The sequence below is a fragment of the Vulpes vulpes genome, chromosome 8, assembly GCF_048418805.1.
Source record: "Vulpes vulpes isolate BD-2025 chromosome 8, VulVul3, whole genome shotgun sequence".
In the NCBI taxonomy this organism is placed as follows: domain Eukaryota; kingdom Metazoa; phylum Chordata; class Mammalia; order Carnivora; family Canidae; genus Vulpes; species Vulpes vulpes.
The window spans coordinates 30166780-30184778 of NC_132787.1; the positions used below are offsets into that span (position 1 = coordinate 30166780).

At 37.9% G+C, this 17999-nt stretch overlaps 1 protein-coding gene across 2 annotated transcripts in view; it reads right to left on the reverse strand.

Annotated features, from left to right (window-relative positions):
- Window positions 1-8290: 8290 nt before the first annotated feature.
- The window catches only part of DERA (deoxyribose-phosphate aldolase), a 119711-nt gene continuing 110002 nt past the window's right edge, over window positions 8291-17999 (reverse strand). For both annotated transcript variants that reach the window (XM_072765949.1, XM_072765948.1), the window contains 3 exons: window positions 15950-16062; window positions 11719-11868; window positions 8291-11403 (listed from right to left, as the gene is read on the reverse strand). In XM_072765949.1, coding sequence (XP_072622050.1) covers window positions 11347-11403; window positions 11719-11868; window positions 15950-16062 — 320 coding nt within the window. In that variant the 3' untranslated portion in view covers window positions 8291-11346. The remainder of the gene's footprint in view (window positions 11404-11718; window positions 11869-15949; window positions 16063-17999) is intronic.

Below are 17999 nucleotides of genomic sequence, written 5' to 3' on the forward strand. Positions count from 1 at the left end.
GAAACCTGCAGTAGCACAGCTCATTATATAAGGATTTGGAAATAACATGGGCCAAATCCCAGATCCTAAGACCCAGCAGTAAATATAATAAAAGCCTGATATAACATGTTTAACCTATAAGGAGGGCACTGTTTCTGTCCCTGAACAGCTCATTATAGAGATTCCACTGGATTGTTATTTCTCCCTATCTCCATGGCAGCCTGCAGACTCCTTGAGAGCACGATCATCGGCAGAATGGTTAGATTAAATGACCTTTGGGGGTCTGCTCTTACCCCCCGAAATTCTATCATTCTGGTGAGTTTCCTTCTTGGAAACATGGCACAAAAGCTTCACTTTATCAAAGCTCTTGGCACATAGTCTGTCACAATAGTTAAAAGTACAGATGCTGCAAACAAGTGTAACTGGCCTCAAATCCCAGCTATCTCTGTGACTTTAAAACAAATCATTTCCTTTCTTTATGCCTTCATCAACTTATCTGTAAAATGATAATAATCATACCCATCTCATAGGCATGCTGTGAGGATTAAATAGTTAATATATATAAAGCACATAGAACTGTGTCTATCATATACTTAATGTACGATAAAGTATAAATTTCTAGTTAGTACCAGCAAATATGTGTTCAGAGAATTCTACAATACCATGAATTTCCAGTAACTTAAAATACACATTTAATAGGCACTCACAAAGTTCTGTAGACCAATCCTGGGTCTGAATTTTATAGTCTTACCCAAATCCTTTTAAATATCTTGTCTCATTAAAATAAAATTTCCAATTAGAAAGGCAGTTAGTTTTTACCGAAAACTAAGTCCCTATATATATACCAAGCATAGACATGTTGAATCTACCAATGAAATCCTATTATAAGACCATGTTTGCATAATTCTATTATATTCAAAAATATTCATATCCATTTTTAGAGCTTCAATCAAGCATTTACACAATATCTGTAATATCTTTTCTTTGCAAAATCTTGCTGTAGGTGTGTCAAATGTTCTAAACATACCACCAGGTACAGACACTGACTGCAGTTTAAAAGATATAATCAAAGAACATATTAAGCAGTTTCATAAAGCTTAGAAGTAAAGGTAACTTTCAACCACGGAATGGCTTAAGAAGTGGGTAAATTTGGCACATTTGCTCTTAAGTCATTTTAAAAGCATTAAAACATATTTCAAAGATTTCAAACATGCAATTATTTTTTCTGCCACTCAAAACATGAAATAAACATTGCTTTAGAAAGATATGTGCCTTTTTATCTATCAAAACAAACAACTTAATGAATAAAAATTGTTTTTCCTAAACCATTTTTCATACATTTGCAACTCATCCAGCAAATCCCAGGTCTGAAATTATGGAAACCACTGGTAAAATGTATCATTGTCCCCCCAGATTAAAATGCATTAAACTTAACGTGTGGTTATTCTATGAAAAACCACTCTAAAAATAGGTATTGTGCATTTACCTTGGAATTGCATTCACTAGCAAAACTGCACTTTGTCTACTTGGATGGCACCGATATTTTATGTTTATCTTTAGATCAGGGTTATTTTATAATCACATATCCCCTGTGTTTATCCAAAGTGATAATTATCTTTTAAATTAATAAATAACTCTGGATCACCTACTCTTTACTAGGTCTACTGGATCTACTGGATCACCTACTCTTTACTACTCTTTACTAGGTCTACTAGGTCTACTGGATCACCTACTCTTTACTGGATATTAAAAGGTGAAGGAAAAAAAAAAAGGTGAGGGGCAGGTCCAGCTGGTGGTAACAGGCTTACTTCTCAAGGTTCCCACTTAGGGAGGGCAGAAAGATAATGCAGATGAATAAATCAAATACAAGACATTTGCTCTGTCCAGTCCTTTTACAGGTTCCAGGCCTACCATGTATGTCATCATGACGAAGATCTAAGACCTTTGTCCTAGACCACTCCTGTATGACTTTTTTGCCATTTGTCTCTAACTTCTGTGATCTCTTAGTTTAAAATGTATCCATGTATCTCTACCCACCCCAGGCTAGTGCATTTGTTAACAGACACGTTTAATTTTATTTTTAATTTTTATTTATTTATTATAGTCACACACAGAGAGAGAGAGAGAGGCAGAGACATAGGCAGAGGGAGAAGCAGGCTCCATGCACCGGGAGCCCGACGTGGGATTCGATCCCGGGTCTCCAGGATCGCGCCCTGGGTCAAAGGCAGGCGCCAAACCGCCGCGCCACCCAGGGATCCCAACAGACATGTTTAGAGCCTCTTTGCTGACTTGGATTTTTCTCCACTCTTGAGTTCCAGACTTGCAAAGCTCCAGGTAAGAGATTTGCTTGCCAGTTCTGCATTGTAGGACTGATACTACTTTGCCGAGACTCCTCCCCAGCATCCCTTGCTTCCCCTCCTCCTCACAACCTGCTTGCCATAGAGGAGAAATGGGAAAAAAAGTACCAGACAATAATTTGAGTATAATAATGACATACAGAATGATAGAAACCAGTCATTACAGTAAGTTGGAAGCATGAAAAATGGCTTCTAATTTTGAATCTTCTTTTTTGATGCTGCTTAGTGATGGGCTTCAAGGATGACTAGTAGGAAGAACTGGAGCAGAAGCATGTTTACACTCACAAAAAGATTAGATTTTTATTACCAAAATAGTATATCTTTACATGTGATTTTTCCATCCTTTTTTTAAAATGATGTCATGATGATGATAGAGAGTATAACTAGAACCTTTTTTTAAAAAAGATTTTATTTATTTAATCATGAGTGACACAGATAGAGAGGGAGGGACAAAGGCAGAGGGAGAAACAGGCTCCATGCAGGAAGCCTGATGTGGGACTCGATCCCAGGACTCCAGGATCACCCCCTGGGCCAAAGGCAGACACTGAGCCACCCAAGCATCCCTAACTAGAACTTTTTGAACAGTTTCTACACACAAGACATTTTCCAAGCTCAGTTTTATTTATTATTCTCCTCCATTTTCCAGTTGGGAAGATGTTTTATCTGAGAGTGAGATACTGAATAATGCCAGTTGCCTCAGGCACTGCGGCTTCAACCCCCCATTTCTTGGCACTTTCCATTTTAGAATTGCTGTTGCTTTTGCTACTGATTTTACAGTGAATCAAAATTTATATTCACCCCAAATACAATTAACAACTATTCATATTTAAATGTAACATTGTTACCAATTCCAACTAGTGGCCTTAGACTAAGGCAGCATATCAAAGCAGGTAGCCCACCCTAGGAAGACAGACCCAGAACTTCTACAGATTGATAGGGATAGGTGGTATACTGACTGGCAGCAGAAGTTTCCCTGGACTCAGTTTGGAATCAAAGAAAAGAACGGAAGATAAGGCTAAAAGAAAAATCATATAGCAACCCAAAATTTGCAAGCAGCAGCCTATTGTTGAGACAGGGCCAGAGGACAGACTGCATTGTGAGTAGCCCTAAAGTCACTGATCTCCGGTAGCTGGGGAAAAAGGAGTCACTTAAACACACAATTTTGTGTCATAAGGAACTTATGTGTCTGAAAACAGCAAGAATTCCTGCTAGTGAAAACATGGACATAGCATCTCTCCCATACAAACCTCCTGCCAGTAGCTGGTCCAGGAAAAAAAACAAAAACAAAACTGACCTCTTTCAAAAATAAGCATCCACATAATGCTACTACAGGAAAATAAGAGAAGAAATAGAGATAAAATGAAAGACAAACAATAAGCAACAGAAAAAAAAGTTTTCCGTAGAACAATTAAACATTTGAGCCAAAAATATTGCTATAAACTTGAAGGGCAAACGACCTAAACAAAGCTTCCATACCTATAAAGCAAGAGCTCATATAGGATATACAAGAGCTCAGGGAAGATACTGCAAGGAAATAGGAAATGAAATACAATTTGGCAGAGCCCAGGAATCACACATTTCACTGGCAGCAACCAGATTCTGCTAAAACATGGAAAGAAACAAGTACATGAGGAATGGAAAAAGAGTGCAATTCAATGAAGTAGAAAAAAATTAACAAGAATTATGAAAGAATAATAGCTAACGTGGACAGATAAAAAAAAAGGCCTAAATATATGTAATAACATATCCTGAAGAGGTTGAAAAATAATAAAATAGGAAAAAAGCTACAGATAAGCTTTGAAGTAGCTTTTCAGAAATATAACTCGTACTCTATAAATTGAGAGGACTCACTGAACTTGGAAAAACTTACACAAAACATTTAACCCTGAATCATGTTTTAATAAAGCTGCTGGAACTCAAAGAAAAAATTTGTTGCACATTAAGGCAAAAAGTTTAAGTCACATTGTTACTTTTCTCAAAAATGTTCAGTCCTAGAAGACACTGGAACAACAGTATAATTGCAAAGTCCTCAGGAAATAAAGTACGTGATCCAAGAATTATACACAGCAAAAGAGTCATTAATGTATAATGAAAATGAACATTTTCTGAGCTTGCAAAAACTCAGGCAATATACCCTAAGCCCTTCCTGAAGAAAATACTACAGGCCAAAATCTGAAAAGCAAGGAGGTAAGTGGAGTACTGATCCTAAGTACTGACTTCATTTAACTGTAGGACTAAAACTAAAATAATTGTGGAGGTTATGGTCACAGAACAGAATTTAAATGTGATAAACTCTAATGATGTAGAAATAATATAGCAAAGGTTTGGAGGGGGAAGAGGACAGATGGTGGGTAGTAATGTCAATATGCTGATTTTCTCATCTGGTAGAGCAGAGGATAGAAAGATTATTGAAGCTGATAAATCATGTAATAAAGCTATAAGTACATTTCAAAATCTAAAGAATAGGATATGAAAAATTATATGATCATCAAGAGTCAGGTGCACTGGGGAGGAAGATAGGGGTGGAAAATAGAAAAACTAATTCCATCATTACTCATGGTAGAGAGTCAATAGCTAGCTGTCTAGAGATCTAGAAGTTTAAATATAAGGGACACTGTCATATATTGCTAGTGAGAGTGACCATAGGAAGGGCTTCATAGGACTTCTCTAGCCCCATTGTGTGGGACCAAGAGACACAGGGCAGCTTTTGCAGAATTCAATTTTAGGGACTCCTAAGAAGTAGAAAGATCGTTGAGGGACAAGGAATCCTTCCCTAGCACAAAATATGAACAATCTCTCCAGTACTACCTTATTATATTGTGGTTGATAATTGTCATGATGAGTGACCACCCAACCTCTTTGGATTACCATGTGCCACTTCCCCCAAGAAGGCCAAACTTGCTTTCCCAGCTTCCTCTACAGATTGAGTTTTACAGGCATGTAACAGAGGCTCCAACAATCAGACACAACCACACAGGACTTTGACACCCAAGAGAGCAAGGTGAGGAGTCCAGCTTTGGCTACTGTGCCAAGTTAGGGCTCCAGCTTTTGATGGCAAAGGCAGAGGTTCTGGTATCAAGCGCCCAGCGGTGGTAGCAGTGTCTAAAGAGTGGAGCAGCCCTAAAGAGTGTTTTGGGCATTATTCCTAGCTGGCTGTCTTCTAGATAGAGGGGAGTTCTGTTATTTGCAACCATGAACCATGCCTGATAATGCATAATGGTTGCAGAACACACACTTAAAAAGACAAAAACAAATTTAAAACATCTTTTAGTGTTAAGACCAAGGACCTAATGTTTTCATTAGCTCCTAGTCTAGAGATCATTTACACGGTAGCTTCAAATTAAGAAGCCAAGTATCTGTGAAATGTCCCCTCCCTACAACATGTTATCTACTTTAAATATAAGTTAGGGGATCCCTGGGTGTTTCAGTGGTTTAGTGCCTGCCTTTGGCCCAGGGTGTGGAGTCCCAGGATTGAGTCCTATATCGGGCTCCCTGCATGGAGCCTGCTTCTCCCTCTGCCTGTGTCTCTGCCTCTCTCTGTCTCTCATGAATAAATAAATAAAATCTTTAATATATTAAAGAATGGGCTCTGTTAAAATAGGTCTTAGTTTTAAGTACAATTACACTGGAATCACCAAAGTCAAAGCATTCCAAATAGGTAAAATCAAAGACAGCTGAATCTTACTATCTTGACTTGCTGAAAGCCTGGATAGATTTTATGGATAATGATCCTAAACTCATCTGAAATGTTTATTCTAGGCTCCAAAGCTTCATTTAAGCCCCAAGTGTAGTCAAGTTTGCTGCCTACTGTGAAAGGGTTACAGGAAATGTCATTTACATTGCTCCCTCTCTTATTCCTGGCTATGAAAAGCAGCAAAATATACACATTTATTCTAGTTTCATGATACAGAAGTACTGCAGCTGGTGGATTTTACTAATGAAGGGATGCATTTACTTAGGAACCTAGGTATTGAGTGTAAGGCATTCCAGTCCAGTGGTTCTCAGAGTGAGGTTTTGGAGCATCAACATTGTTTGGGAACTTCCTGGAAATGCAAATTCTTAGGCCCCACAGCCAATTTAACTGAATTGGAAACTTCTCGGGGTGAGGCCAGGATTTTGTGTTTTATAAAACAACAACAACAAAAACAACTCCCTTGGGGTGCCTGGGTGCTAAATTGGTTAAGCGTCCACTCTTGGTTTTGGCTCCGGTCATGATCTCAAGGTCCTGGGATAAAGCTCCACGTGGGCCTCTGTGCTCGGCAGGGAGTCTGCTTAAGGATTTTCCCCCACTCCCTCAGCCCCTCTCCCACACCTTTCCCCCTCTCTCTCTAAAATAAATAAATAAATCTTTATAAAACCTCTCTTGGTGATTTTTCATGTGTACTAAAGTTTGAGAACCACTTTCTTTGGAAGCACAACTAAACTGCTGCAAAGGACAATCTATTTTTGAGAAGGGAAGACAAAGATGTACCTTCTTAATAACACATTTCAGGGTATTAAAAGAGTTCTTCCCTAGAACTAATCTAACTTCTCATGTAGCATAGATGCATTTCTTCTTCTACAGAGGGGATATAAGACTTGGTTACTATGAGCCAGTATAAAACTTTTCCTAGGGCCATTAGACATCAAGTACTCTTCAATCTTCTCCTGGGGCTAAACAATCCTAGTTCCTTTTACCTTTATTTATAATCACTTAAAACTCTTTGTCATCCTGGTCAAGCTCCAGAATAAAGTACAGCATCATTTTACCATTCAAATAGATTAAAACACACTTTCTGTTGTTGAACCATATAAAATAATGCCACAAAACCTAGGTCTCCTATATTCTACCCATGCTTGAAAGTACATGTACTTCTGAAAAAAAAAAATCAAATTTTAGGTCTGTCATTTCAAGATATTGATTTCTCCCCCCTCCCCCTTGTTCTTCCAAAAAAAAAAAAAAAAAAGGAAAAGAAAAAAAGTTTTAGTTTTAGTTCATTGTAAGGTCACTAAGTATTGCATTAAACATTCTGATCCTCATTTGCCCTATTAAATAAGAATTGACCAGATGGATATTCCACTGACTCTCTCTCCTGAGCAGGTTTTAGTTAATTAAAAATGATTATTTTTACTACATATTTTATATATTGGCCAGATGTTACCTGTGGTCATTTCTGGAAAGGATCATTTGGTGGTGGTTATAAAATACATATTTTCCTTTGGGAGGAAAGACTCTTGAGCATGATCAGGAAAGCAAATGTAGAAATTGATTTCACCTCATACCTTTTTCTTAGTGCCAAAATGGCCATAATGCTTCATTTCCTTTGAAAGTATGATCTATTCAAATTCTTTCTTCTATCTCCACTCTGGCCCTATTTATATTGTGTCAAAAAATGATCAGGTTTGTAGAAGAAAAATTAATACTGGTTTTTCTCTGCACTAGAAGTGTAAGTTGTTTTTTCAAAAGAAACTGATTTGGTTTCTCTAGATGTAGTTTATGTGAGACATCTACCTATGGCCTAGCAAACAATTCTGCTCCATCAAGACAGAGACTATTGTGCCCTGAGCACAGAGGATGACTTCCAGATAGAATTTCTAACAGTTCCTGCTTTTATACAGGTCTCCTTAGAAGCTGTTTTTCATGCAAACTAATTTGCCTAAATTTCCTGTTAGCACTGAAATAATCTAGAATGAGGCAAAGATACTGTAATTATGAAATTGTTTTGTGATTGCACTAGTCATTTTCTCTTCATTTGTAGACAAACCAGAATCCAAACAAGCCCCTTCTCATTTTTGTCCTTAAAAAAAAAATAATAAACACAATAAAGCAACATTCAACTTTTTTTCTTCTTCTTTTTTTTTTTTTTTTTTTCAGTTTTTGAGGTCACCCAAAATTCGGAAAGTGGATGGCATACACCACACCATCACCTGGGCTAGATTTAGATGGTTGGCCTTCAAAACACCATTTAGAAGACTTTTTTTTTTTTTATTTTATTTATTTGAGAGACAGCACATGGGGGTGTGGAGCAGAGGGAGAGGGAGAAGCAGACTGTGCTGGGCACAGAGCCCAACGTGAAGCGGGGCTAGACCCCACAACCCAGAGATCACGACTGAGCCGAAACCAAGTCAGATGCCACCCAGGCGCCCCCAGAAGACTCTTAAGAGGCAAAAGTGAGTCTTCTGAAAGTCTGAATTTCACATGCTGACCAACATAATGTTAGGTGTGGTAGAGTGTATAAATAAGAAAGAAACTTTCGATTCTAAAGCCCTGGCTATGTCTTGTAAAATATTTCACGGCCAAAATACGGGCCTAAGTTCTGGTTTCAGTGATGCATGATGTGTTCCAATGACAGACACAATGATTATTCAGAGTCCCGTATCTTGGAACAGAGAGGCCTGAAGGGGCTACACCATCAGGCACCTTCAAGCTCAGGTACAGAGGTGAAGCTCCGAGTGCGGGCTGACTCACGGCTTTATATATGCCATTTATGCGTGTTCCTGTTCTCATTGTTTCTTTTACCTTCTGGGATCTGGCTCTCCCATAGTCACAGCTCTCACTTTTTACATGGTCTTACATAAGTGACTTCCCCACGTTCAGTTTCTTTTCTTACATAAAAAAATGATAGTTAGAAATACACATCCTCTAAAGGCTTTTTAAGCCCCCAAATTATCTGATTTGTTGTTTATAAAGTAACTTTAAGGCCTAATATGCTTTATTGAGCAACTGGGACAACTGGGGTGGGGGGTTGCTTTATTAATATAGAAGCTTTAAATACAGGACACAATCCTCATTTTCTGATCATATAAAGCATCTGCTCCCTATGTTCTCAAGTACACAAATCTGCTTGTAGTAAATCACAGTCACCTCGAAAATGACCTCTTCCTCTTATGTTTTCATAGCAATCAACAGTTACTAGGGTCTTCCTATTAAAGTCATCTGTGTTACATTTGATTTCAAGAGCCAGGTAAGGGGCAGACATTCCTGATGAAGAGCCTGACAGTCCTTAGACTAAATGTCCCCCAAAATATAAGATTACACACCTTCAGATCAGGCCATGCTCATCAGCCTTTAATAGGTTTGAGGGACTCACAGTCTTAATTTCCTATGTGAATCTATAATTGTCCGCAGGGGTCAATTTCAGTGGATGCCTCATATAAATTAGAATTGAAGATAATGATGCCTGTTCACTTGATCAACTAAAATGACCAGCTGGGTTTAATGGGAAGAAAACAGAAACCCCTGTGAAATTGGAATAGTTTCAAAGGTGATAGAATGTAATTATTTTTCTGCAAAGTTACTTCTCTAAAGGTGACTGGCCATTGTGCTGTGGGCACCTGGGCTGGCGTTGTTATGAAGGTGGATATGGCATTCAGAACTACTGACCATATCCAAAGGTGTAAGTCAAGGGACAGCCTTCTGCTAAGAGAATGGGGGAAAGCAAGATTTCTCCTCCCTTCTTATTTTAGTCATTTCATTTCCAGTTGGAGAGGTGCTTTGGGGACTTGCCTAATTGATTCCCAAGAGGCACATTCTAATTTAGATTGCTACAAAAGTGTTTTCTCTTTATAGCTGTAAAACATTTTCTAGCATTTGTTATAATTATCCTTAGGGCAATATGATTTTAGGTCTCAAAGAACCTTGATATTGCCTGCCCAATCCCTCGCTTTTACAGATAAAGAAGCTGAGGTCCAGAGAGGTGAACTGACTGAAGCAAGGTCAGAGGGTTAGAAAGAGGAAGAGGCTGGCTGGGCTTCCACTATCAGAAGGTGAAACCAAAACGGATGCCCAGTCTGGGGTTTCCCACTTAAGAGTAGCTGGAGACTTGTTCAAGGAGGATAAAAGACTCTCTCCGAAACTTATTAGGTTCAATCGTGCGGGAGAGGTGCTAGGAAGCAAAAATGGTAGACGTGGAAAGCTTGGAGGGACAGACAGAGCAAGGGAACGAGTAGACAACAAAGCAGATGCCCATTCCCCAGAGCAGACAGTGAACTCTGATGCTGTGCCTATGGGTGCTGAGGGACAGTGGTGCACACCCAGGGTGACTGACACCCAGGAGCCAGGCTGTAGGCCTGGGCTTGATTCTTGACTCTGCCAATGGGGGGCTCTGTGATCTTTGACAAGTTGCTTCAGCTTTCTAGCCTCAGGCCCTCATCTGTAAAAAAGAATGATAATACCAGTACTGACTGTTACAAGGTTCAAATACATTGATTGATGTGAAGAGCTTAGGACATATTAAGTGCTATGTTAGTGTCTGCTATTTTTTTCCCTTATTCGTTATGCCAGAAAAATCTGAAGTTTCAGCATATCTACATAAGTTGTATTCATTAATGCTCTTACTGAGGTGCCTTCCGATATACATATGCAAAGACTCTACTAGAAGGTGTGACTTCAAAAAGTCATTAATTAAAACCTCTTTATATGTTTAATGGATTAATTTTTCAGTAGGTGTTGTTACGATTTAAAGTGTTTTTTTTCCAAAAAAATAACTACAGGGATTTTTATATTTAAAAATGCAATGTCCATAATATCCTATAACAAAAACATAAGTTTCATTAGTGAAACAATTAATATAAGAGCATATCTGTTGCAAAAATTAAAGACAGATTTTCATGGCAGGAAATTAGTGCCAAGTCAGTGACTCCTGAAGTCATTAGAGTAGGGCCAGCAGCTCAGGGAGGCTGCATTTTCTTTTGCTAAGGCACATTTCTTGGGCAGTTTAACTTTTTTTTTTTCCTTAGAATTTAACGTTGTCAAAGCCATCATTAATATTTTACTCAGAATTTTTAAGGGAAAAATCTTCACAAAATTAACCATGCAGATTTTCAAGTAATTAGGACCATTTCAAAAGTGCCTGAAAAGAATACTATGTATGGGTTAGTTGTTTTTTTCTTTTATTCTGTGAATTAAATTCAGTGAAAGTTAAGGGAAAAACAAAAGTCCCCTCATATTCTAATTAAACAATTTTAGCAATCACATAGAAAAACATTCTAAACACTGATCTAAAGAACTCTTCTGGAATTGGTCAGTGATTTAACACATTGGAAGATCGTGATAGGCTGCATATCTTCCAGTCACGTGATGGTAAATCTGTAAGGTAAATCAGAATTTAGTTAATTAATAAGTATTCTATATCACATACATATTAATTATTATACTACTAAATAATAATTAATAACTTTAATGTTTCATTATAAAGCCCCACATTAGTATGCATTTCAGCAGACTCTCCATTCAACCTACTTCAGGTGGAGGTTTGCTTGAAAGAAAGCAGAAGTTTGGAAGCAATGAGGTAAATCAGATGAATTTTTTTCTCTAGGTCTCATAGCCCAGCAGGGGATTTTTCATTTCTCTCTCAAAAACACACTTGTCAATTTGTCCCAAAGGCAATAGATTATTACATACCTGCCTCTCAATGTCTGAAAGCAGGGTACTGGCACCTATTCGAAAGAGTTCTGGCGTCAGCCATTCATCTCCCAGCTCTTCTTTTATGAGGGAGAGCCAAGCAAGGGAATCCTTTGCACTGCGGATGCCTCCTGCTGGTTTGAAGCCTATCTACAAAGGAAGGTGGGAAAGAGAACAATGTTTATTGTTCCTGGAGTGCTTTAAAAAATGATACTGCATGGGGGTGCCTGGGTGGCTCAGTTGGTTTCAGCTCCGGACTCTTGGTTTCTGCTCAGGTCATGATTTCAGAGTCCTGGGATTGGGCCCCTTGTCAGGCTCCACACTCAGCACAGAGTCTGCTGGAGATTCTCTCCCTCAGCTCCTCCCCCTGCACATGCTGGCTTTCAGGCATGTGTTCTCTCTCTCAAAACTAAGTAAATAAAATCTTTAACAACAATAAAAAAAAAATGGTACTGCATTAATACAGGGTCTCAATTCTCTTTCTCTCTTATTAAGTCTATTTTACTTCACCCAGCAAAAGAGCTCAGATCACTGACTCAACGCCCATTCACACTACAAAATGACTTTTCCAAGATTAATGCGAAGAATGTCACTGCTTCTGAGGAGACACTAATGAGCGTTAATAACCCTCATTAACATTGCGTTTATTGGAAAGTCATAAACCTCAACCATCTAGACTATAGTTGTGAACCGGGGATAAACAAGAGAGGTGTCAATAAATAAGGAAAAAAGATACCACCAAAGCCCATTCATTCTACATTTCTACAATTCAGCCAGTCTAGTTGCCTTTCAGCCCTTCCTTCAGAGGTGCAAAAAACACATACACGTATTCAAAATAAGAGGAGAGAATCAGTGAGGCCACCCTAAGCAAAGTGGCAGCAATCAGGAAGGAGCACTGGCAGTTATTTTCATCAACTGAAGTGTAGGGACTTTTTTCTAAGTCGTCAGTAGCAAGAGTTCTGTAAAGCAGCCAGACCAGTTAAATAAGCACAGTAGAAAAAGAGTGTAGGAGCTCTTCACAGTTCAGTAGTCTTTGAAGGTGAACATAAAACAGCACGACTCAGCCAATATCTGATGTTTACAAATGATGTCCCTGAGTCCATTAGAAATGGATAAATATATTCTATAAACAGTAAAACTTGCTTATCTGGATTTACTTGTTTCAAGAACCTGAAACCAGTAGAGTAGAGAATCTACAGACAAGAACAATCAAGAAAACACTGCATAGCCCACGTACTAAAGCTCAAGCATTTGAACACAAAGAGCCATTGATTCGATAGGTAGCACCAACACGGGGTTAGCTGCTAAAAGAATGCTAGAGAGGGGATCCCTGGGTGGCGCAGCGGTTTGGCGCCTGCCTTTGGCCCAAGGCGCGATCCTGGAGACCCGGGATCGAATCCCACGTCAGGCTCCTGGTGCATGGAGCCTGCTTCTCCCTCTGCCTGTGTCTCTGCCTCTCTCTCTCTCTGTATAACTATCATAAATAAATAATAATAATAAAAAAAAGAAAACTAATTCTGAGACATCTAAAAAAAAAAATGCTAGAGAAGGGAGACAATAAATGAATGGTCCCATAATTAACCTAAGCTAGAAATCTCACAGTTAACCTGGATTCCACCATTTTCCCCACCACACCACACTACACCACACCACACCATACCCAATCAATCAAAGGTCAAGTCCTACCAATCTTCCCTCTTTAACTTCTGTATCTCCCTCCTCCTATCCATACTTCCTCTGTACTCTCACTCCTGCTGTTTTAGTTTAGACCCTCATTAGTTCTAAGATTGGTGGGTCTCCTTACTAGTTTCCCTGCCACAGTCATACATTGCCACTGTACACTGATCCATTGCAGCTATTACACTGATCCTAACCCTATCTGCCTATTACCCTGGAGTCCAAGTGGCTCTGAAAGAGTGCAGAGACATGGGGCAAGTGGGGAAGATAAAGAGGATGAGATTATTTATTGAGAAAAGGCCCCCCAAATCAATTAGCTGATATTAGCATACATGTTAATCATAAGAGCATTTCTGTCAATTAGGCAGTACTGCATATAGATTTTTCTATACAGTTCAGTTGTGTCAGCAAGTCTGTTTGGCAGTGTTTCTAAAGAGAGGTTCTAGCATAAGTTTATCCTTTTTTTTAAGGGAGAGAATATGGAAAACATAAATCTGCAATGAAATCAGTTATGAAATATTAAACCTCTGCTGCTCAGAGTGACACTAATCATGGTCTGGAAGACGGCCCATCACATTTTAAAACACCCCTTAAATCAATGATGTAGAAAGTTTACAGTCTAAGGGCTGCCCAGGCAACTTGTCAACAACCTGAAAGGATGCACCTGATTTGCAGATACATATACAGATCCTCACTATGTGAAATTAAACGTGATTAAAATGAATATGATTTGACTTGTATCTGTTTCTTAATAAAACTGGGATAAACTTTGTTTATTACCTGAGGAAAGGGTCAATACAATTAAAAAGAAGTAATGAAAGCCAGCAGAGTCCCTTCTTACTCTAGCCTAGAATATTGAGCACTTAAAACTTTTATTGAAATTCTTTGCTTATTGTCTACGAGCTCTCCTGGAAAGGGGCTTGTTCTTTTTCTATCTCTCTTAACATAGGTTAACATGACACATAGTTAGCTACTCAAATGTCTGTTGAGAACACAGCAGGGTTAGGTGTCCAATGGTGGATTTTAATCCTGACTATAGAGCTTATGAAACATATAGATGCCTAAGGATTACTCCTCATCCAGAAGTGCTAGGGACAAGGGCCCAGGAACCTGTAAGCATAAAAAACTTCACACTTATTTTGTTGTACTTTGATGGTAAATAAGAACCACTGGTCTAAATGAACGGTGGTGGTCTCAGCTGGCAGGACCAAAGACAGAGTTCTCTTTTTTATAGCTAAACATTTCTTTTCTTTCTTTCTTTCTTTTTTTTAATTTGGATCAGTGCAGAAAAGCTACCAAACTAGAGGTTACTCAAATTGAGTTAACTGTCATATGTAAGGTCACAGTAGCTATCTTTCCTATTTGTACTTTTTTAAAGATATGAAGTTATTCTGAAGGAGAAAATTCTGGAAGGAGTTCATTTCCTCTCGAACCCAGTACACTCTAAAATACTTCCAAAAATGAACCAAAGGTATAGTCACATATAAAGTCATCACATCTATCTGGCATAGGATTAAAGGTCTTTTTTGGGTTTCCATTTGACAGAAATCCATAGATTGGTTTTAAAAGATGTCTTCTGAGGAAGGCACAGTTTCATTAAAAAACAACAACAAAAAGAAAAACAAACTACCTTTCTCTCCAATGATGTAAAAAAAAAAAAATCCTTTGAGATAATTTGCAGCTAAACAAGCAACTTGAAGTGAAAAGGAAAATCCAAACTCATTTTAAAAAACACCTCATACGCATTTTTCTTTTTAACATCATATGTTTCAAAAAAATATGTATTATTTTTCGAAAAGCTGACAAAAGCTAGCACATACCCTCCTCAGCTTAACAGTCTTCCAAAGAGCACATCCAACTGCCATAAAACGCAAAAATGGATATTTAATTCAAGAGCTATATAACGTCTAGCTACCTTTTCCCTGCTGTTTCACAGCATTTCATTATTTTGTTTAATAAGTTCATCTCCTCGAGAATTTTCTCTTCACCTCATATTATTAAAAGTAATAAGTTTTTCTGGACCGGGGGTTTCCCAACAGAAAAACCAATTTATGTGTGTCCTTCAATAATGACAGGAAAAGATTATTTCCCATTATATTGCATACTTTTCATATCACCACCACAGCTTATCATTCAATAAATGTTACTCTGCAATTCTTTCCATTCCTCAAGGAAGTTTAATTTCTGCATTAACCTGTTTTCGCTGGCCAACGCCTTACCAGAAAGCCTGTGTTGTAGCAGAATTAGTTCGTTAAAGAACCCATTTAGGAATCTCTTGTCAGTGATAAAATTGTCTTCAGTTAATAAAAGGACATAAAGTGAGTTTACATCTTGATCACACAGACTTACTCCCACACTCACACTCACTTTCTGTTAATCGCACATTTTTCTCCATGAATGTGTTCTTTTGTAATGAAAGGTAAATTAAACATTTATCTTCATAAAGGTAACTCATTCACACCTTCTGCATATAAAGACAGTTTCTGTGGCTGTAACTAGTATTATAAATAACATTATCTTTACTCTGAAGAAAGATTTGCTGGCAATAATATACCTTGTTTCCAGTTTTCCAGAAGAAATCTCTAATGGCCCGTAGCATTACTATAGCTACTGGGAAAGTGGCATTTACTGTTTCTTTTCCAGTAGAGGTCTTAATAAAATCTGATCCTAAAACAAAAGGAAAAAAAAAACAAAACTCCGTGTTAATGAAAAATTTATTTTTACACTTTTTAGTCAGTGAAAGAAGTGGGCTATGTAAATTTTTTTCCAGAGGAACACAACTTTATTTTTCATTAGTTATTTGAAAAATGAGAAACAAAACCTCTCTTTAAAATAATTCTGTCTATACTTTCCATCCCCCAATTGTTACATGAATGACATGAAGTACCAGTTGGGTTCTCACTCATTCTTGGGGCCCCTGCCTCCATATTTCCAAATCATCAATTAAAATCAAGTTGGCTTATTTAATGCATAACTGAGATGAATAAAAACAATTTCATGCTCTATGCTTAATATCATATATTACAACACTACAAAACTGGAGTGCCTACTCATTTCCCCATACTTGATAGGAAGTACACAGCTATGATAACACAAGAAGAACCAACACCAGCTGATTTGTACTGCACTGTTCATTAATGAAAGCACTGTCTTCCCAATGAGATTAGGAATTTCATCCTACAAATACTTTAAACAATTTTCTGTCTCTCAGATCTATCTTAATCCTACTGATGTAATTTAACAGAATCGCACAAGGAGACAAAGAAATGATAGTAACAGTTAAGATTCACTGTGTGCTATGCGCTATCTTCTATTCTAGGTTCACAAGTAATAACTCAGTCATTCCTCATAACTGTATAAGTACTAATATGATCCCTATTTTAAAAAGATGAAATTGAGATACAGAAAAGTTAAATAACCCGCTTGGAGTCATAGTAAGGTAGGGACGTAGAATTCTAACCAAAGAAATATACTTAACCAATATGCTGTACTGTCTCCAAGAAACTCACCTAGGGTCACAAAGTCAGGTAGCCAAATAGAGATTCCACCTTTCATGTGGTTACCAACCCCTGAAATATTCAACATGTGCTCCACAGCATGGGTACCACGAGGGTGCTTGCTAAAAATGCAGTCTTTTGGGTCCTATACTAGATCGACTGAACCAGAATCTGAATATTAACAAGGTTCCGAAGTGATTCCTATGCAATTCACAGCCTTAACCCACTGATTCTGTGGAACCATAGGTAATGCTAATCTCTGAGATTCTCCCAAGGTCCATCAAAGTCAATAGAAGCAGAGGAAAGAAGTGGCTAAAATTTTCCACTTTAGTTGCAAATGGAAAGGATATTTCCACAACTATTCTGTGGATGGAAAGGTTCAAATCAACACACCTTTATGTAAACACACTGTGTTTAAGGCACAATGGAAAATAAAACAAATAATTTAAGCCCTTGCCCTCAAAAGCATTGTAGGTACAGGTGGAGATGAAACATAAATCCTGGGTAATCACTTGATGAGCCAGAAGTCAGAAGATCTGATTTCATCTCCCAAACTGTCATGTTTGTAAAATACATCTGAAAATTCTTAGTTACTTCATAGTTTTAATTCATACAAGAAATTAAAAGCAACAATCTAGGTGAAAGCACTTTGAAAACTCTCAAGCATTTACAAATATAAATGGATCAAGGACTGAGGCAGGGTTTCAATCTGTAAAAACATGATAGAAATTCTGATTAATGAAAGCAGGTCATCAGAAGCTTTTTTTGAGGCAAGGAGGTCTGTAGGCCCACTGGAAGAATGATCTGTCACGCACGCATTTATCTACCAAATATTCACTGAGTGCTTGCTATGTTCTAGACTCTGTCGTAGATGCTGAGACCACTAAACAATAAAGTTCCCACCATTGTGAGCAGATTTTCTAGAAGAGAAAGACAATAAGCAAGTAAATATATAATAAATGTCAGGTGGAGATAAGTGTTATGAAAAAAAAGCATTGTAATGAGGTAGAAAGTGATGGAATTGGGGAGAGGTAGCTATATTTATACAGAGTTATCATAAAGGCATCTCTCAAGAGTGAAATTCAAATAAAGAGTGAATGAAAGGAA